The 20,817-nt window shown below is 47.7% G+C and overlaps 1 protein-coding gene and 1 non-coding gene across 5 annotated transcripts in view; one reads left to right on the plus strand and one right to left on the minus strand.

The window, feature by feature from the left end:
* The window catches only part of SUPT6H (SPT6 homolog, histone chaperone and transcription elongation factor), a 32,214-nt gene that overhangs the window by 3,182 nt on the left and 8,215 nt on the right, over window positions 1–20,817 (minus strand). For 2 of the 4 annotated variants that reach the window (XM_064582927.1, XM_064582926.1), the window contains exons 2-32: window positions 19,331–19,472; window positions 18,398–18,556; window positions 18,225–18,301; window positions 17,674–17,866; window positions 17,352–17,436; window positions 16,464–16,737; window positions 15,982–16,083; window positions 15,618–15,734; window positions 14,980–15,069; window positions 14,631–14,773; window positions 13,831–13,979; window positions 13,579–13,677; window positions 12,973–13,102; window positions 12,738–12,888; window positions 12,360–12,514; window positions 11,982–12,177; window positions 11,437–11,576; window positions 11,197–11,314; window positions 9,567–9,727; window positions 9,189–9,324; window positions 8,764–8,901; window positions 8,517–8,684; window positions 7,413–7,540; window positions 6,079–6,286; window positions 5,429–5,576; window positions 4,850–4,992; window positions 3,802–3,942; window positions 2,545–2,740; window positions 1,908–2,146; window positions 1,206–1,319; window positions 912–1,036 (exon numbers count right to left, since the gene is read on the minus strand). In XM_064582927.1, coding sequence (XP_064438997.1) covers window positions 912–1,036; window positions 1,206–1,319; window positions 1,908–2,146; window positions 2,545–2,740; window positions 3,802–3,942; window positions 4,850–4,992; window positions 5,429–5,576; window positions 6,079–6,286; window positions 7,413–7,540; window positions 8,517–8,684; window positions 8,764–8,901; window positions 9,189–9,324; window positions 9,567–9,727; window positions 11,197–11,314; window positions 11,437–11,576; window positions 11,982–12,177; window positions 12,360–12,514; window positions 12,738–12,888; window positions 12,973–13,102; window positions 13,579–13,677; window positions 13,831–13,979; window positions 14,631–14,773; window positions 14,980–15,069; window positions 15,618–15,734; window positions 15,982–16,083; window positions 16,464–16,737; window positions 17,352–17,436; window positions 17,674–17,866; window positions 18,225–18,301; window positions 18,398–18,556; window positions 19,331–19,439 — 4,532 coding nt within the window. In that variant the 5' untranslated portion in view covers window positions 19,440–19,472. Of the gene's footprint in view, window positions 1–911; window positions 1,037–1,205; window positions 1,320–1,362; window positions 1,692–1,907; window positions 2,147–2,544; window positions 2,741–3,801; window positions 3,943–4,849; window positions 4,993–5,428; window positions 5,577–6,078; window positions 6,287–7,412; window positions 7,541–8,516; window positions 8,685–8,763; window positions 8,902–9,188; window positions 9,325–9,566; window positions 9,728–11,196; window positions 11,315–11,436; window positions 11,577–11,981; window positions 12,178–12,359; window positions 12,515–12,737; window positions 12,889–12,972; window positions 13,103–13,578; window positions 13,678–13,830; window positions 13,980–14,630; window positions 14,774–14,979; window positions 15,070–15,617; window positions 15,735–15,981; window positions 16,084–16,463; window positions 16,738–17,351; window positions 17,437–17,673; window positions 17,867–18,224; window positions 18,302–18,397; window positions 18,557–19,330; window positions 19,473–20,817 lie in introns of those variants that run through there. The other 2 variants (XM_045889489.3, XM_064582928.1) reach the window with 2 other exon arrangements.
* Window positions 7,775–7,847, plus strand: TRNAR-CCU (transfer RNA arginine (anticodon CCU)). Its single transcript has one exon. It is a non-coding gene; the product is annotated as a tRNA-Arg (tRNA).

A 20,817-nucleotide genomic window follows, 5' to 3' on the forward strand; every position in this document is an offset into this window, starting at 1 on the left:
TGCATGCCTTCCTATGGAAAGTTATCATGGTGCCTTTACTCCTTTGTTTAAAGGTCCCTTATTTGTTTAACTGTTTCTCATGGGACAGTGTCCAGCCAAGAGCCTTGGCTGCCATCCTCTGGAAGCTGAGTCAGAAATGGCTTCTCAGAAACGACAACAATATTCCACATGTGCCCAAGATGGTGTAGGGTCTAGAGTCTAGAGTTTCTTGTCACCAGCCACTGAGTCCCTACCTACAGTCTATACTGTTTATCATGTGCAGGCAATAATAGGCAGACAAGAGCAGAAATGCACTGGCCTTGGCCAAGGGCACAGAGAAGGCTGGTAGAATGATCAGTCTGGGTAATAGACAAAAAGAAAGCAGATCCAAAAAAAGAAAAAAGGAAAAAGGGACTTTGGTTCAGAGTGAGCTCTAAAGGGACCCAGACAAAGGAATATGTAGAAGGAAGGAGAGGGGAGTCAATGGTAGGAGGAGGAGAAGCTCTTCTGACCCAACGCTTCAGTGCAGGCAGTTCTTTAGCACACTACGGCGACCATGAGCCGCCATGTGCTCACCGCCCTGGCCAGCGCAAAGCAGAGAGGGAAAAGGAGAGACCTGTGTCCTGGCCCCCATCTCTGCCAGTCAGGTGGGGAGAGGCTGGTCATTTCCATCACTCCTTGGAAGAGAAAAGAGGTGAAAGAAACTTTCTCTCACAGGGCTGAGGAAAGTATCTTTCTTACCGAATCTTTGCCCTTTTGCCTCTAAATCATCACCCTCTATCCTCAACTCCAACCTCCACTGCTGGTCTAAACAAGTTAAGAGGGGAAAGACAGTCAGGCAGAACCAGACAAGAGGACTGCTCCAGGGCTAACTCCCCTGCTAGCCTATCTGCGGACCCCAGCAGCAGCACCTTCTCAGCACCAGTACTCACCTGGGTTTACCCCGGGGCTGGTATCCCAGTAGGAACTTGCCGGGCAGTTCCTTGCAGGCACAGATGAAATAAGGGATGAAAGTGGGCTTCTCCTTCTTAGTTTTGATGAGCAGCTCTTCTAATTTCTGGGGGTAGAACGAGAGGGAGAGGTTGGGATAGCAGCATGCTCGGTACACAATGTCTGGTACACACACAAGGCACACCTCTTTCACCAGAACATCCCCTACACTGAAGGGAAACCAGACATACTGAAGTGACCGGGAGAGGTCACGCCTTGAAGAGCCCTGGACTCACCTTACGGTCACCACCACTGCAGTCCTGATAATACTTGTGGTTCAGGAGGTCCCGGGCAAAGGACGCCATGGGCTGTACATAGCGAGCAACAATCTCATCCAAGTCTTCAAATTCCTGTGGGGAGATGGTAAAGGCCCCACGGGTCACACTGCCAGCTGAGACTCCTGGCCCTTCATCCAATCCACTCAGAAGAGAACCCATGGGAGGACGTGGACTTCCCAGCCCTGCTGTGGCCTCACTCCACTGCAAAGTCCCCTCCATTGATCCAGCTGTTTGAGTTGTGCCCAGATCTATCAGCTTACAAGGCTCAAAATCCTTTAAACTGTAACTTCGATTCTCCCCTGCTACTTGGGAACAACAGGGAGCTTCGTAAAATTTTTCTCTACCGAAAACAAAAAAGGGAAACACGTGTGTGTATGCGTGCGTGATCATTTGCTTCTGCACGTGTATTTTCTCCTCTTCCTCCGCTGGCGCTCTCTAGGTAGCCTATTTTAAAATTTAGAGGACACAGAAAAAGGAGCAAAATATATAAAAATTGTTATCAAATGACTCATCTCATAATCAACCTCCTGTTCTGTTGCTCTGTGCAGCTAAAATACATACAACGCACATAAGTCACTAACGTCAGCTGAAAGTAGCCAGAAATGGCTTGTTTCTGGAAGCAGGACAGGGGATGGGAAGTGGGCAGGAGCTGGCTCTCACCTCACTGTTGATCCACAGGGTGGCTCCCAGGCTGAAGGCATTTTCCTTGCCTTCTTCCCGCACATCCACGTGTTGGTAGATGCCATCGCTGACCTTCCAGGTCACGGTCAGGTGATTTTCACCCTTGCTACTTGGGCGGATGATCACGTCACCCTGGTCCATGGTCTCCATCATCTTTTCTGCTTGCTTGAAGTTTATATTATGGAAGGATGGGTGTGCAATCACTCGTTTGATGTATGCTGAGGAGGGCAGGAAAGAACAACAGATCAGGTGAGGGGCCTGGGAGCCCAAAATCATGGGACAAATCGTGGCTTCATTTCTGACCCCCTGTCAAATTCTGAGACTCCTTTACCCTCACCGACCTGGATTCTCTGATGTGAAGGATGTGTGAACCTGGGCTCCTAAGGTGCTCAGAAAACGAGCCTTTAAACGTCACAGTGCATTAGCAAAGAACGTGTGGCCCGAGAAGACCCTGGCTTCCAGCCCTGCCACTGACTCCATCCATGATGTCTCTGGGCTTCAGCACCTCAGAGCTAAGCACTCACTCCCACCGGGGCACAGCCATCAGCAAGCGCATCCTGTGGAGGGAGGGCTGCCGAGACCTGGGCTGCACAGGTGTGGTGGTGGCCACACTCACTGGTCCGCTGCTGCTTCCGTTTCATGTCCTCCTCCTGCTTGTGGTCTGCTGCTTCGGCATCAAAGTCATAGTAGGTGTCCTTGGGCAGTTTCCACTCGTTGTTCCTGTCCATGAGGTCTGAGGTTCGGCAGGTAAGGTCGGCGCTAAACTTCTCAATGTCAATCTTCATGATGCGGCAGTGAACGGTCATTCCCACCTAGATCCACAGAACATTTGAGCTGGAAGGGACAAAGATGATCTAGCCCGATGCCCCATTTTACGTGTGAGAAAACCAAAGTCCAGGCAGAAAGACGGGACAGTGACTTGCCTAAAGCCAGCCAGCTAGCAAGTGACTGATCAGGAGCTCAGTGCTGAGTCTGGTCTGCAGAACACGGGCCATGCCCTGCACAGATGCCTCTCATTCTAGGCAGGAAAACCAACTGGGGCTGACTGTGTCTACCCTGCCACTGGCACTCTCCCCTTCTCCCATAAAGTTACCTAATTACTGCTCCTGGGGTGCAATCAAAGTCTGGCTGCCCTTTTTGGAGGGGAGGCAATATAAGAGCTTTCTGTGCTTTCCCCTTGACTTGTGTCTTTCTTCGAAACAGCGGCGCGAGCCAGTCACACGGCATGGCTCTCCTTTCGAAACTCTCCCTAGCTTCCTTTTTCAGGAAGATCTTTCCCCAACCTTCCCAACTCCATGGTTCTCAGGGGTTCATGACACTTAGAACCACAGCATTTGGCAGATCTGGTACCAGCCATGTCACCAACTAACTGGGTGATCCTGGAAAAGACACTCAAATTTCTCTGGAAAAAGAAGGTCCCATTTCCTTCCCCATCATGTTGTGAGATTGGAGACAACAGACGTAAATGTCAAGTGCTGGTATCTAGTGGGTGCAATAATAGATGGCAGCTGGCAGGAGAAGACTAGCACAGAAAGAGAGCTTACCCTTTCTGTTTCACAGCATGAAATGCTGGGCCCTGCTTCCTGCCTGCAGACTAAAGCCCAGCTTCCCACACAGGAAGAGAGAGCCCTCCCCTGAAGGGCTGGCAACCCAGTGAAATCTCACAAAGGCAGTGAACAAAAGCTGCTCCTCATTCACATGCTTCTCACCCTGGCTTCTTTCAATTAGTTATAAATCCTCTTGACACTCTCTCCCTACCAGCAGCCACTGGGAACAGAGCCTCACTTTTGGGGGGCACTGCCCAAAGTTCCGGAGCACCCAATTTGGGCGGCTGAAAGCCCCACTAGATGCCTTAGCCCGGTCGTTCATCTACCTTCACTCGCTCCTCCGGCCGCTTTACCACTTTGTCACTGAGGAACTTGGTGGGGATGAAGCCGGTGACACCATTGTCTAGCCGTGTTTTGACCCCAATGGCCTGGCCTGGGCATGAACCGCTGTCAAAGTGGTTCCAGACCTGAAAAGTACATCAGGAGAGGAGCTTGGTCATTAAGATTCTGGAGATCACATGTTCAAAAAAGAGCTGCCAGAGCACTGCAATTTCTTACCATAACACCTGGCAATGTGGTCTGAAAACACAATGACTCAGCCACCCACCAACACAGATTCCGAACATCCCTGATGTTCCTTGACTCATAAATGATGTCAGTGGCTGGCACCACTGGCCATCAGAGCTATCCTTCATGTTAAATCGAATCTATACATCTCTCTAGCTGCGACTGAGGCCCCTTCTCCCACTTTGTTCAGACACAAGAAATATACATGCCAGTCTCCGCAGAACAACCCATTTCAGTGAACCAGGCGCCCCCTGGCTTTCTTATAACCTGGACAAATCCCACCAGCTTCCTTTATTAGGTAAAGTTCAGAAATTATCTCTTTCACAGACTGCCTGATAACATTTGAAGACTCAGAAAAAGCGTTCAGGGTGGCTTTAATGACTTCCGACCATCAGAGAGGCAGATAATGTCTAGAAGAAAGTGGGACAAATTAAAATGTGTGTGGAAAATGGAAAAAATTCAAGACAGCCTATAGATACCTTCTAACTAGCATGTACGGGGACACTGTGCCTCCCCTGTAAGAAATGCACGTCTTTGTTTCTCCAATCTGGTTGAGTTAGATCCCCAGAGAATGAGAAACTCGGATTAAAGGCTGAGCCAGAATAGAAGGACGCACACAGATTTCGGACCAGCATTCCAAGGGACTTCACATTAGACCTGTATGTGTTCTAGTCCTCTTCCCTCTCTTGTGTTATTTGTTTGGTTAAGAGCACCACCTAAAACAGCCCAATTCTTGACTCCTTTCTAGGGCATAGAGAACATTCAATCGAGGAACTCCAGTGACCACAGTAACACGGCAGCACGTACCTCACTTAGTTCAGGGAAATTGTCTTGCTGACAGAAGGGGCACTGCCAGAGCCCTGTCTCATCATTGCGGATTGCTTGGTCATAGCTCTCACCCTGGGGACGCCTGTGGGCAATGCCAGTGACGTTGCAGATGATGAGCTTTCCTGCGGGAAAGGGCGAGGATAGGGAAGGAAAGAAAAGAATGGGGAACAGGCTAAGAAAACTGGAGGGGTAACTCCTTCCCACTGACTTTTTAGTGACAGAACATCTGTCTTACAGCATCTCCACAGATTTCCCTCACATCCTTGAGAAGGCAAATCTTCCCCTGATTTGATGACGGGAGAACATGGAAGCCTCTATGAGTGATTCCCTCAAGATCCTGCAGCAGCAGGTTAAAGGCACAGTCTGACCCTGGACTCAGTTTTGACTCCTAGTCCAGGGCTTTATAGTTATAATCTTCTTACAGGCTCCCCTGGTTTTTTCCCCCTACAGACCTGCCTCATTCTGTTGGAATCATGGCTTGGTTTGAATGTATATAGTAAATGCACCCCCCCACCCTTACATATCCTTCTCCAACTGAAAACTAGACCCAGAATTTACCAATGTAGAAGGTCTCTGGTGTTTCTTTGGTTAACATATTGAAGATTTCCTCTGTGTTGGGAGAGCGGTAGGCTGTACGGAGGTCCTTATACCGGCAGCTCAGCTCCGCCCGGATGTCGTACAGGGTGATGTGTTTGTCACCGTAGCCCTGCGGAAGAAGCCCATCAGAAAGAACCTTGCAACCATTCCCCAACTGGAGCCACAGGGGCTTTCAATGAAAGGAATAGGCCAGTTGGCCCCTGTCAGAGCTTCTCTTCTTTTTTTCCCCCTTCAACATTTATGACAGGAAATTTTCAAACCTTCTCTTAATCATGCAATGTTCTAGAATAAAAATGCCTCAGAAAACCCTAATGTGTGAAATAGACACATGCAAAGCTGTGCTATTGGAGAGGAGGAGAGAAGGCTTAGAAGGAAACTTGACTATTGCCCCAACCCCCCTGTAGTAGCCACAGCAGTTTGAGACTTCCTTGGCTCCTTAATAAGTAGACTGAACACTTGAAAAACCCAGTATAGCCTGGGGAGGGAGAAGAGAGAATCGAGTTTCCCATGTTAACAATATCAGAGGTTTTCTTGAGACTTGCTGCCTAGGTCTCCTCCCAACCAGGGCACTTGGGATGATTTCTGTGCCAGGCCTCTACACTGTCACCCACCTGCCTCTCCAGTTCTTCTGCAAAGGCATCAAGGTCCAGGTCCTTGAGTCGCTCTGGGTTTTCCAAGATCTCTTCGAGGGCTCCTGCAGGGTTGGCGTCCTCAGCTGATTCATCATATTCGAGAGCATCCACTGCCATCTTCCTGGCCCACTCATAGGTCTCAGGGTGGACTCGGGAACCATCAAGAACTTCAATGTATGAGTCAGTGCTGAAGGAAAGGCAGAAAAGGGGCAAGGATATAGAACGAGAAGCTTCTAGCAACAACCCAAATGTCCACCAATGGGGAACTGGTTAAATAAATTAGGGTACCTCCATACAATGGAGTACTATACAGCCATTAAAAATAATGAGGTAGGTCTATGTGTGCTGACATGGAGAGATGACCACAATATACTGATACGTGAAGAATGCACTGCAAAACACTATGAACCGTATGACCCCATTTTTGTAGTAAATGGGTAGTTAGTAAATGCATAGCAAAAATAAAATTTAGGAACGTTGTAGTATACACCAAATTGTTATGGTAGTTATCTCTGGGGGGTGGGATTATGGGGGACTTCCACTTTCTGCATAATACTGCTATACATTGAATTTTATATCACGAACTTAAATAAGTGTTATAATAAGATAAAACAAGAAGGGGGAAAAAGACTTCTGACAATTTGCTGGCAGCTATTTTCCCCCATAAAGCCTTCCCAGGCTGGTCTCGCCCGTGCACTCACATGGACCTATGTTATTCGTGGAGTGTTACAGCAAAGCTGGGTGGAAAATGAAGTTTTAGAACTTGAAGCCTATTTCCCCACTGATTTCCATTACTGAATGAGGAGCTATGTGCCCGTGGAAAAGATCCTCCAAAGACTGAGTTGATAACTTCTGGAGAGGAAGAGGTCAATAGTGAAGTCCAAAGTCCAAGTGAATAGAACTTTCTCTCAATAACATCATCTCAAAACATACCGAATCTCTCTCCCCCTTCCTTATTTCCTCATACCCCCACACTCCTTTTCCATTGCCCCTGCTAGTCCCACCCTTATCTAATCATGGCAGATCATAACAGAACATGTTTGTGTTTACTGAACAAAGCCTTGTATGTTTCCTGTCCTTAATTTAAAAAGTAAGTTGGTTCTTTTTAGGTTTTTCTCACACAAAAAAAACTTCACATAATTGAACCGATCTTTTCCATAGGTCAGAGGCTCTTGACTTAATAAAGGTTCCTCACCTTTGCTTTAAAATATTTAATTCAAATACCTCGGGCCCTTTGACAGCCCTAATTCCCTGAATCCCCAAAGCAAAGCCCAAGGGAATTCCTCCTGGCCCACCCAGGCAGAGGGCATCACCTGTCCCCCAGGGAGGCCGTGTCAATCTTGAGGAAGCCAGCACAATTCATGAAGACTTTGGGACCCATGTGGCACATGGTGACCAGCTGGGTCCGGCTCTCGAGCCTGGTGTTGTTTTGCTTCAGGATCTAGGGGAGAGGTGTGGAGTGAGCCAGAGCAGCAGGCAGGCCCCACTCTCCCCGCCTGCTTTCAGGTTCCTGGGAAACCCTCCGTGATGGAAACTCTGTCCCCATGCCTCAATATCTAACTGGGCACTATTCCATACTGTCTGTCTTTAAAAAAATTATTTTAGTGAACTAAGTTAACCTGCCAAAAATAATACATAACTAATGTATGGCTTAAAATTAACAATAAAATGGGGCACCTGGCTGGCTCAGTTGGAAGAGCACGTGACTCCTGATCTCGGGGTTGTGAGTTCGAATCCCATGTTGGGTGTAGGTATTACTTAAAAAAATAAAAAATCTTTTTTTTTTTAAAGATTTTATTTATTTGAGAGAGAGAGAGAATGAGTGAGTGAGAGAGAGAGAGAGCATGAGAGGGGGGAGGGTCAGAGGGAGAAGCAGACTCCCCACTGAGCAGGGAGCCCGATATGGGACTCCATCCTGGAACCCCGGGATCATGACCTGAGCCTAAGGCAGTCACTTAACCAACTGAGCCACCCAGGCGCCCCCCAACCCAAAAAATCTTAAAAAAAAAAAAAAAGTTAATGATAAAATATATACCCAAGTACCCATCACTCATCTTAAAGAATATTACTAATACTTCTAAAGCTCCCTGCATACCCCTTCCCCCCACCAACTCCTGACTGAAAGCCCTTTTTTTCCCACTGTAATAAACCATTATCCTGAGGTTTGTGTCTGGTACTCTTCTCACTTTCTTCCATCCATTTTAAAATCTTGGTTTATGGCTATCTTTCCCATAGTATAGTAGTGAAGAGCACAGCTGTGGCCACCTGGGTCTCAAGTCTGACTTGGACTCTCACGAGCTGGACTCTGGTCAAGCCCCTTTATCTCTCTGACCTTGGTCTTTTGTCAAATCATGCTGGCAGAGTGTAAAGGCTCAGTGAAATGGGAACTTTAATTTTCTGATTCAACCCCATCCTACCTTGAGGAGATGGGTCCCTTTTCGAGGTCCCAGGCCACAGACATACTGGATCAAGGCCTGGCTGTACGGGTGGGCGATGGCACGGTTGACATCGACACCAACCTCATTGACTCGGTTGATAAATTCACAGTACAAGGCGTTGAGCAGCTCCTCTTTCACCACGTGCTCCTGTGGACACAGAGCAGGCAGGGGTAAGGTTCCTGTGCCATTCTGTCCGCCCAGGCTTGCCTCTCAAAACTCTACTCACCTGCAAGGGATGAAACTTGAGACATAGGATGTCTTCATCAGAGCTGCACACCTGGGCAAATTCAATCAGAGGGTCCTGGATGCGCCGGGCCAGGGAGACGGCTTGTCTCAGCACTGGAGGGTAATCCCGGAACTCTGCCTAGAGTCAAATGAGGACCAGTAGGACCATTAAGTTCCATTAGCTCTGAACAACAAAAGGAAATCCAAAGTGTTCTAGCCTTAAGTCACTTTCTCGTCTTCTCTGGGGCCAATTTAATCTGCAGGGCTCCCAATCTGAGCCATGACTGGCAAAATGAAGCACCCCCACGTGGGTAAGTGAATAAGTGCAGTCCTGTGCCCTTGATCACTCTCGTTTCCCTATTAAACTTCCCTGGGATTGACAGCTCTTACTTGTTCAGGTCCCAAGAATGGGGGCTCCAGCATTACCTCCGATTTCTTGCTGTTCATATAGAGAATGGCCAACTCATTATCAACCAGCTCCACCCCAATAGAGGACAGCTGTTGGCCCTGGTCCAGCTCATGCACAATGCGCTTCACATCTTCAATCAACATCTGGGCGTCCCTGGAGGGATGAGGGGTTTTGGGTCAGGGCTCTTTCTGAATTGTTTCTCAGGAATAGACAGACTCAGGGCTGGGATGGGGGTAGGGTGGTAGGGAAAGGGCTTTGAAAACAAAGAACTACCCCCCCGGGGATGGGAAATTTACCAAGGGTCTACAGAGGCATATGCCCGCTTTGTTAGAGGCATATGCCAGATTCAATAAGAAGGGATCAGTTAATTTAGTCTGATCCCCTGGTGCCCCTACCTGTTTTCTCCTGCAACTGTCACCACATGAGGCTTTTTGTTCAGAAGAAATTTCTTTAGGGTTTCAATGTCTTGAGCCTGGATTGAAATAAAACTGGAACTAAATGGCTCTGAAGATAGGGAGATCTTTAACAGTTTTCTCTCCCTAAGTAGCGCCAAGACCTTTTAAGACCAGAGAATGGTAAGGTCCAAGTTAGACACGATGCACACACACTGTCTAACTGAAACATAAAACAAGGAAACTAAGATCTCTGGTTTGAATGTCATACATCCATTAACATTTTCTAAAGTTACTCTTCTTCTGGCTCATAGTTGGTTGTGGTCAAACACACTTGGGTCGGGCGCCTGGGTGGCTCAGTTGGTTAAGCGACTGCCTTCGGCTCAGGTCATGATCCTGGAGTCCCAGGATCGAGTCCGGCATCGGGCTCCCTGCTCAGCGGGGAGTCTGTTTCTCCCTCTGACCCTCCCCCCTCTCATGTGCTCTCTCTCTCAAATAAATAAATAAAATCTTTAAAAAACAAACAAAACAGGGGCGCCTGGGTGGCTCAGTCGTTAAGCGTCTGCCTTCGGCTCAGGTCATGATCCCAGGGTCCTGGGATCGAGTCCCACATCGGGCTCCCTCCTCGGGGGGAAGCCTGCTTCTCCCTCTCCCCCTCCCGCTGCTTGTGTTCCTGCTCTCGCTACCTCTGTCTCTGTCAAATAAATAAATAAAATCTTTAAAAAAAAAAACCCAAAAAACAAAACAAAAACAAACAAACAAAACAAAACAAAACACACTTGGGTCTTCCTTTTCTTCCTTTCCTTCCTTTTTAGTTATCTTTACACTCAACGTGGGGCTTGATCTCAACAACCTTGAGATCAAGAGTCCCATGCTCCTCTGACTGATCCAAACATACTTGGGTTTTGCTAACATAAACCACTATTTGGTTGTCAGGACTATTCTAATCTCATTTCAGTGTTTTCTTTTTAAAAAATGATTGTTAATGGGGTGCCTGGGTGGCTCAGTAGGTTAAGCGTCTGCCTTCCGCTCAGGTCATGATCCCAGGGTCCTGGAATTGAGCCTGACGTCGGGCTCCCTACCTGCTTCTCCTTCTCCCCCCTGCTTATGCTTTCTCTATTTCTCTTGCTCTCTCAAATAAATAAAATCTTAAAAAAAAAAGGTTGTTAAAAATTACTTTAGGATGCACCTCTCTTGGCAAAATGGAAAGATACCATTAGGTTAAAAAAAATTCAGAAACATATAAGTGAGATGAATTCAAATTTCTCCTTCCTTGAAAAAAAACACTGAAAGGCTAAAGCTGGGAAAAGGTTGGCTTAATGCCTCACTGGCTTTCAGCTGCTGGAACAGGATGACCCAGATGCTGGTAAGAACTGAGGCCATAATGGCAACTCCCAGAAGCACACAAGGCCTAGGACTTGGCCTCCAGCCAGAAGTAAATTCTGCACCACAACTTGAGCGCCATCTACTGCTTATGGAAGTGAGGCTTCTCCCAGGACTCCAGGGTTCAGCAACCAGGTAGAGATAACGAGGGTCTTGCATGGGACGTTGCGTAGACCATAAACATATATCCCCATGGAATTGTAAAATGTACTTAAGGTGTACACTTGGTTACCCCGTCCCAGCCACTTGCCTTCTTTTCCCGTTCTTCCTCTCTCCATGCAGTTCGCCGTTTGGTAAAATGGGGCAGCCGAAGGAAGTCTGTCACTTCTCCTTCGCCGTTGACCAGGGCGCAGAACACAGGGTGATCTCTGACAACCAGACCGGAAAAGAATAGTGCAACAATCAGAAATAAGAGAATATAACTAAGAAAAGAATGAGATTAGGAAGTCAGGGAAGGGGTGAGGCTGGGCAGGCACGAACGAGCAGGTACCTGGCAGAGGAGAAAGCGATGCCTAGGACGCGGATGCCCTTCCCTTGGTTCTCATCCATAAAGTCATCATCTTCCTCTACCTGTTGATCTGGCCGGTAGGGTGCAACCCTCAACCAGTTGTAGAGTTTGCGACTACAGGCCTGAGGAGGAGACACACCAGACACTAGGGCCGAGAGGCTCACCAAGTGTGCCATGGAAACAGATGCAGGTGCGCATGTGCCAAGGTTGTACTGACATGCGCACTTGCTCCTAGCCCTTGGCGGGCTTATGGTGCTAAGGCATACCTTGCTTTTGGAAACAGGGGAGTACGCAGAGAACAGTAATATAAACAAAGAATGTTTGGATTGGGGGTGGCAAGCCAAGAGGCTGTTCAAATGGGGAGGTTTTGGAGTGATCCATGGCCTTGTTTGCGCTCCCTGTGATTACCCTCCCCCTCCCCTCAGTGTTTCTCCATTAGCTAGAAGACTACTATTAAGGAGTTCCTGCACTCTCAGCTCTAGTTTGGGGAAATCACAGGACCAAAGACCATGAGTTTCTGTCTTCACCTTTATGACATATTCTTTGGCTTCGGCCAGCAGCTTGTTCTTGAGTTCTTTGGCCATCTGCACATAGAGGAACTGCTGCAAAGCTCGTTCGATGGCCATAGTGCGCTGCCGGTTCCACTCCTGCACCTGGTGGCTGAACTCATCTCGATAGTAAAACTGTTTGATCTCTTCGAAATATGTCTGGTCATTGCCGTAGCTGAGGAGAGACAACACGGCAGTGTCGGGGATGGAGGACAGGGGATACTCAGATGTCCACAAACCTTGAGTGAGCCAGGGACAATGACTCGCTCAACTCTAAAACTGCGGTTCACATTCTTGAAGGACCCCTCCCTCATCGAGCCCTTCCTCAAAGAGCCCCCACCCCAGAGCTTTGCTTACCCTTCTACCCCCTTCATGTCTATACTGATGTCAATGGTGAGTAGCCCTTCATCTTCAGCCAAGCATATCTTGAGGAACTGGTCATCTCTCAGTTCCTTAACAGGCTTGTTCTTTAAGTATTTGAAGGAATAAGCGTAGTGGGCCTCATCCACATCCTGCAGACATCAAGAGGAATTATCAGCCTACTGATGCCCTGACCAGGGGATGCAGGGAGTCCAGCTCTTAGAGAAGGCTCAGATAAGCTGGCTTGACCTTGGGAGAAAAGACTGCCTCCCTGCTCACAGGCAGATGGCTCAGCTGTGCACTAAAGCAAGAAACTCAGTTCAGTTGACACAGAGCTGGGCTATGTCTTGGATCAAAACCCTTCACCCAGCTCACCTTTCTACCTTTCTTGGTGGGGGTTATATTGAGCTTGGCTCTCTCCTGGAAGGTCTGCCTCAGCACCTGTCGGACAAGGGGCTCTCGGGCAATCTGCAGGGCTACCATGTAGCGGGCACCTTCCAGCACAGCTTCTGGCGTAGGGAACTGGCTGTGGGGAAAATGGGGCAGCTGCAGGATGACAGTGTCTGGCCCTCAGGCCCTTCCTCCTGCCAGTCACTTGCTGTACGCCTACCTGCAAACGTAATCCTTGGCCAGCTCCAAAGGCTCTGCAGGGAACTGCTCTGTCTCGTGCCGCTGATAGCTGTCCCGGAGGTTTTCCCCAAATTGCTCCGGAGTAAGCCCAAACTTTTTGGCCAGACCATCTGAAGCAAACAAGAGGGTGAAAGGTAAGACAACAGCTGGGCTGACAAATTTCTTTGCTCTCTGAATCCAGAGCAGCAATTCTGGGCACTAGACTTTAAAAAGGTCATGAAAAAGCAGGACCAGGAAGTTTACAAGGAATAGTAAAACTGCCTTTAAGCACCTGACAGGCTGTTATGAGGCAGGAGAAACAAGAATTTTCTGTGACTCCTGGGCTCAGAACTAAGGTGGAAATTATAGTTTACTAAAAGAACATCTCAGAGATAGGATGGACTCCATCTCTCTGATCATGTGAGCTTCCCATTCCTTTAGGAAGTTAGGGAAAGGCCTGGTCATTACTGTGGGGTGGGTGTGGGTGCAGGGGGGCTGGTGTTTGGCCTCTCAGATGTCAAGTCCTCTTCCTGCCCACCAGTGACTACCAGGGAACTCCCCTTGCTCATGGCTACAAAACCCAGGACACAAAGCAACTAGCTTATACCTAGCCCAGCGCTCTGGCAGATGGTGTACATATCTCGGCGGGAGGCCTGTTTGAGCTCTGGGCCCCTCTGCTCCTCATCTTCTGCCTCTTCACCCTCACCTGGGAAGAAATCATGAGTTAGTGCTCCAGTTTCCAGTCATTCCCGAGGATCTGACACATGTAAGAGAGAAGCCCCAAAGGGCACTCAGCCCAGGTCATCCTAGGGGACGGCGTGGCCATCAAGCCTCCTGGGTTTTCTTTTCCAGCACTCGCCTTCCTCATCTCCCTCCTCCCGTACACGCTTCAGCTTCTTGCGGCTGGCCTTGGCAGCATTTTGCATCTTGGGGATATCACGACCATAATAAAGCAAGAAATGGTTGTAGACATCTTTCAGCTCATCCATTGACTGCACATCCTTAAGCCTGGAGGAAAGGAACAGAAGACCTCAATTACCACTGAGTAAGAATATAAACCCATTTCTGCTACAAGAGGTCCAATTCCCATGAGGCAAGATCCCAACTGGGATGGGTGCCTGTATTCTTCAATTATTAGAGCTATACAGCACCACTAGACCATGAGTTACTTGCAACCAAGGTATCTTAGAGAAGAAATATGTCAAATGGTGGTCGGTGGTTGTTAGAAATGGAGATGAAGTTGAAGAATCATATCTCTAGCAAAGTTCAGAGTCCTTGAGAAGTCCGCCCCCCGCCCCCCCCCCCCGCCCCAGCTTCGTGACACTGGCCACTGAAGTCATCTGCTCCCCTCCCACACTCCACACTGATTGCAGACTCATCAAGCCACTTTCTGGTTATAATTTGGTTTCCCATGTAACTTTACATGCAGGGAATTCTCAGATCGGCAAACATGACTGTCTTATCCTTTTAACATTTTACATCAATATAGATAACTAAGATGATTTTGCCTGCCAGAAAGATCACTTTTGATGTGGGAACAAATTGGATTTCTAAGGGACGGGCCCTGTGCTGAGGATTTTGTAGGTTATGCTGCTCCCTGGGGGCCCGCCTTTGGTCTGAGTTTATTCCTTGTAATGGAATAAACCCTGCACACGTCACCTCTCCATGTCGGTGGTATCCAGAGCCCGGATGCCATCAGCAAGGGGTTTGTCAGGGTCAGCGGATATCTGCTCGTACTGATAAGCCTGCATCTTCTCAAATAGCCGTGTTAGGTTCTCTTTGCGGATCCTCAGTTGGGTCCACTAGGAGGAGACAAGGCAGGAGTAGGGGCTGGTGTTTGGCCTTGGAGACCTGAGGCTGCTCTGTTCCTTACTAGGAGACCCTGGCGGGGAGCTTGACAGGCTGGGGAGGTTTGGGCTGCCATGGTATGTATAGGAGGCTTGGGCTCCGGTAGTAGTGGTGCCCAATCCACACCTCAGCCTCTTAGCGGGGCACGGATCCATCTTACCTTTTCATCCCACTGCCACACCCTCCACAGGTCATTGATGTGCAACTCAGGCTCCACATACTCCTTACGGTAGAAAGCAATAAAAGGCACCTAGAATGGCAGGGAGACTGCAGTCAACCAGAGTGGAAAGATCTGTAAGGAGCTCCTTTGCCAGAGGGGTAAAATAGCACCAGAAAATTCAACAGTCGGAAGCTTGACCTCCCTCACAGGCTCCTTAAGGGCACGTGCTCTCCCCCATAGTGGAAAACAATGCTGCAGATAGGTAGCATCGTTCTCCTGATCACTAGCGTCTCCTTTGGTTCTCACACTCTTGAGCCAACGGACCACATCTGAGAACAGAAGGGGGTTCCCCACCTGACAGGTAGCTCCCCTTTCCCTCACCCCCAGGTGAATTTTTTTTGAGAGAGAGAGAGAGAGCATGCGCACAAGTGGGGGGTGGGGGTGAGGGTGGGCAGAGGGACATGGAGACAATCTAAAGCAGGTTCCATGCCCAGCGCAGAGCCTGACGTGGGGCTCGATCCCATGATCAGGACCTGAGCCGAAATCAAGAGCTGGACACTCAACTGACTGAGCCACCCAGGTGCGCCCCCCCAGCTGAATTTCTAACCAATGGGCCATTAGAGAGCTTGAGGTGCTACCTCAAAGTGTTGATTTCGCATGAAGCCCAGGGCTTCTTTAATCTTCTGAATTGTGCTGGGCCCTTTTCGACTGAAGCTGCTGGTTGGCTGCCCTCGGTCTAGATAATCACAGCTTTCCTAGAGCCAGAAGAAAAAAGAAACAGCAACAATGCTGTTACTTGTTTTGTCTTACCATGCGTGAAACTGTTTCATGTCAAAGGATAACCTTGTCAGATGAAATCCAGAAAAATCTCTCATACACATACACACACTCATACTGTCCTGTACTAGGCACATAGACGTTTGGGGCATGGGAGGAGGAGGTCTTCATCTTGATGAAGTGGCTTCCAGTTCATGTCAAACAGAAGGATCTTTTTTTGGATACCTGCAGAGAAATGGTTGGTGTGGCAAAGGCATTCCTGTAGATCCAGTCAGCTTCTTCTTCTAGTTCATCATCTTCAGCCCCCTTAACTGGGATGGAGCGGAGCTGTGGGGGATAAGACAACAATGAGACTGACTTTATCCTGTATCCCCTGTGGGAAACACATACCACTTCAGGAGAGAAACGTGTGTCCCAGACACATATTTCCGGCACCCTGGAAGAGTGTTGTCCTGGCATGAAGTAGATACCTTATGTATCTACTAAAGAAAGAGTGCCATTTCAAGAACCATAAGCAGCACAAGAGCCTTCTCTAAGAGCTGGACTCCCTGCACCCCCTGGTCAGGTGGGGTTCAAAGCCAACTTCCTACATACCATTCAATATCAGATTGTTGTTAGACTGTTCCTCTGCTACAGCACTTGGAGCAAGGAGGCTCAGGGCAGTGATTACAGATGGGCAGAAGTTACAGAAGCTGGAGCTTTCTTACCTGGAACCTCTCAGGCAGGTCGGTGGCTCGGATTTCATTGTCTTGATCTGTGAGGTGGCTGCTTTCTAGCTCGCTGGGCTCATACATCTCGAAGATGCTCCTGCGGCTCACACGTTTCTTGGTGGTCTTCTTGGGGCGCACTCGGATCTCACCCTCAGCCTCATCATCCTCATACTCATACTCTTCCTCCAGTTCTTCATCATACTCATTGTATTTCTCAAACTCATCATAGTCAAAGTCCACACCAAAAATCTCCTGGGCTTCCTGCAGGGCCCTGTGGGTGACAGCAAGAGGCAGTTGGCCCAGGTTCTGGTGAGAGGAGAGAGATGCAGCCCATGCATAGGTCCTTGACTTGCCCCAAAGGAAACAAGATTAAGAGAAAGGTAAATGAAAAAAGCATATTTACTGTGGAATAAAGACTTAGTTGGGGGATATTTCTGGAAGAAAAAAAGCCCATGGTTGGTATGTGCCAGTGTCAGGGATCAAACAGCAACAGGGCAGATAGGTCCATACTCTGCTCAGCAGATCCATCTTTTCCTAAGACATTACAGTTTTCCCTTAGAGCAAAAGCTTTCCTGCAACAAAATTATACTTAGAAGACCAACATATAAATAAATAAACACGGAGCTGCAGGTGTAGAGGGAGGCTGGATGGAGGCCTACACACGTGTGACTCCACCCTGAGCCCACACTGGCCCTATAATGCAGAGAGCTCTCAGGGCTTCTGGAGCAGTCTGACATTCCTGCCTAGTAAAGGTTATCTGAGGTGGGGAAGCAAAAACGTTGAGAGCTGGGACGTCCCATTTTTGGCAGAAACCTCTGACATCCTCCTTCCTGACTATGTCTACTCAGATGCCTTTATCACCACCCCGTACCAGACCCCACTCACGCATCTGTGTATCCGGGAAGCTTTTTCCGCCACTTAGGTTTTTTCAGAGGCTGTCCATCATCATCCACAATGAAGTCATCAATGTCTGGGCAGGGAAGGAAGGGATTAGTACTCAGAGGCAGGGCATGACCCAGGACTGAATGGCTTTAGTTCCTATGTGAGTGGCCAGTGAGGAGAAGAGTAGGGAGGCTCCTGCAAATGAACTTCTTTCTGTCAAATGCTGGGGGCCTGTAGCTGAAGAATGGTTTCCCACCCTGCTCGTAGGGGCTAAGCAATCCCAACACCCACCCAAACCCAGGCTTCCCAGCCTGATGCCACATACCTGATTCTTCATCATCTTCCTCCTCCTCCTCTGGAGGAGCCATGGGGGCCTCCACGGCTTCCTGCCCTTCTTCCCCTTCCCCATCCTGGAAGATCTCCTCTGCAATTGCCTCTTTTTCATGTTCCTCTTTGCCATATTCCTCCTCGTCGTCATCTTCGTCATCTGACATTTTTTTGACACGTCGGTATTTTTGCTAGGGGTGGGAAAACCTGTCTCATCAGGGTCTGAGGGGACTGGCATAAGGATGCTTGCTTTCTAATCTCATTCCCATTTCCCCACCAAAGTTCTGCTGACCAAGGGGATGGCAAAGAACACATTACGTGATGCTCTTTCAGCACCAAGGCCCACCCTTGAAACTCTGACAAGCCTTTCTCTAATAGGTACCCAGAACTGGGATGCAAATCTAGTTGCCACAGCACAAGGGCACAGAGCAACTTTCTCTTCACTGATGCTTCCCACACTGTTCTGGAGGTGCCTCATCCCCCAGAAATCACTGAATTTCAAGGCCTTTTTCCTTCATCCCAGGGACAGAGACAAAGAATGACACTTACTCCTCTTTTGACTTTGACACCCAAATTCTCCTCAATGAGGTCAAAATCATCATCCTCCAGGCGGTCATCAAAAGATGCTGGAGAAAACAAAGTGTTACGCATGGTGACGGGGAGTCCCCTTCTCCACTGCAACTTCCACCCCAGCCTCGCTTGACTGAGGAGAGACTACTCACTGCGTTTTCTCTTCTTGTGGCCAACATCATCTTCTGAATCACCAGAGTCACTACCCTCATCCTCCTCCCCTTCATCTTCATCGTCATCATCATTGATAAAGCCTTTCAGATTGCCTTGCTCATCCTGATCATCTAGGTTCTCCTCCTCCTCCTCCTCATCTGGAAAACATGCATGTTTGAGGCATGGAGTTTGGGTAACGGGCTGAGGTGGGGCAGGGCCACCTGCTTTACTGTGATTCTCTCTCTGCTCTGAAGCTAAGGATATGAGTGCCATGTTAACTTTTCAGCCTCATCTAAAGATGTAAAACATGGCCACTGACTTAGAGGAGCAGCATCTGGAAAAGGACGATCTCCTTTCTATGTTCACCATCTGTCTTTAGGCAAGATGATTTTCCTAATTACTTGGGCTCTTCAAAATCACACTAGGGGCTTTAGAGCCACCAATAATCTTTGTTTTCCTCTTAGTTTATAAATTCAGCGGCTATATTACTTCTTTTATCCATAATTCTTTTGATAAAACTTACGTTTACCTTTGTCTTTAAAGCTATTTCATGGTTCTACTCTGCTGAGGGTCACTAATGGTTGACTTTGGCCAGAGAAATAGGAAACTGGGCACATAAATACCAACACTCCTAGGTCTCTACAAGAGGAAAACATTACCTATGTATTTATTTGTTGGTTTACTGTCTGTCCCCTCCCAGTAATGTAAACTCCACGACAGCAGGGTCTTTATTTTATATTTCTAGTTCTAGGCACAGCGCCTGGCATATAGCAGATGCTCAGTAAGTATTTTCTATAAATTACTGAAAATTCTCAAGCTGGTACCTCATGTGTGATAACTTCTGTGCTCAGCCTGAGCCTTTCATCAGCAAGAATCCAACTATCCAAAGCTTAGCAATAGTGGGGAGAAGCTTGAGGCTGGGGCCTCCTCACCGTCATCCTCCTCCTCCACAAATTTCTTGGTGACTCGGGGCACCACTTCGCCTTCATCATTGTACTCTTCCTCTGACTCTTCGGCTTCGCTTTCCACAAAATCAGACATGGCTGCAGCTTCTCACGGCCTGCCTAAAGATGACTAGGGAAGGAAGGAAGATGGGAATAAAAAAAAAATGAGACACATGACTTTACAGAGTGCCCTTAAACCTTTCCACAAACAGCCTTTTAGCCACATGCCACTGTTCTGCCTCCTCAATCATTCCCACCTAAGGAGGAGACAGTAAGAATCAGATGGCTCCATCGCATCCATTTTCCACTCCTCCCATGGTTACTCCTCTCTCATGTGCCTTTAAAAAGATGATTGATTACACTGGACTTCTTATATAGAGTTGACTCTCCAACAGCAGGAGTTTGAGCTGCATGAGTCCACTCACAGATTTTATTCGATAAATACATAGAGTACTGTAAATGTATTTTCTCTTCCATGTGATTTTCTTGACATTTTCTTTTCTCTAGCTTATTTTAAGAATATGGTTATAGTACATATAACGTCCAAAATGTGTTAATTGACTATTTAGTTTATCATGTTATGTTATCCCAGCCAACAGTAGGCAATTAGTAAAGTTTTCAGGGAGTCAAAAGTTATATGCAGATCTTTGACTGCGGGGGAGGCCAGTGCCCCTAACCCCTGCGTTGTTCAAGGGTCAACTGTAGAACAAAGGATTTTATCTCATTTATCATTTGGGGGCAGGAAGGGGTGAATGAGGAAAGAAATTAGTGTAGGAGTGATTACAGAGGTAGGGATACGTAGCAGTGAGATTATATGACTCGCTCATAAGAGATTTGGGAAACAAGTGTGAACTTAATGCCTGGCTGCTGACAGAGTCAAAAGGTAAATTCTTTCCAACAGATTAAACGACACTTCATGAACCTGAGCCACTTGTGTGACTACTGGTTGGGAGCATTTGGGTGGAGAAGGGGTCTCTTTAGAAACATTATTTTTACCATAACTCTATTTTTACCATTTACCTCCCCAGCAAAAAAAAAAAATTGAAAGTGACTTCCATGGCCTACAAAATAAAGCCAACACAGTTAAGTGCAAAGATTGCTGGGCTTAAGAGAAAAGATCAAAACCTGGTCCCATCATCTACCAAATATATAAGCTAAGCAAATTATTGAATTTGTCTGGATATCAACTTCTTCATCTGGAAAACAGGAATAGCACTACCTACCTTGTAGAGTAGTTAAGACTATTACATGACACAGGGGAAAGAACCTAGTTTACGGTTTCAATAAATGTTAACTGAGTGTGAATTTGAATTGTGGGTCTAATTTTCCTTAGCATTCTGTAATTTTGTACCAACCAGTCCCAACTTTTTCTTCTACTTCCCCGCTTTCGGACTCATCCAGAGCCTGGAAATGGCAGAACCATAACATGGGAGTTTTCTGGGCCTTGTAGAATTTATTTATTACATTTATTTATT

Source organism: Mirounga angustirostris, unplaced genomic scaffold (genome assembly GCF_029215605.1).
Source record: "Mirounga angustirostris isolate CCGP_5_RB_7025 unplaced genomic scaffold, mMirAng1.0.hap1 SCAF_17, whole genome shotgun sequence".
NCBI lineage: Eukaryota > Metazoa > Chordata > Mammalia > Carnivora > Phocidae > Mirounga > Mirounga angustirostris.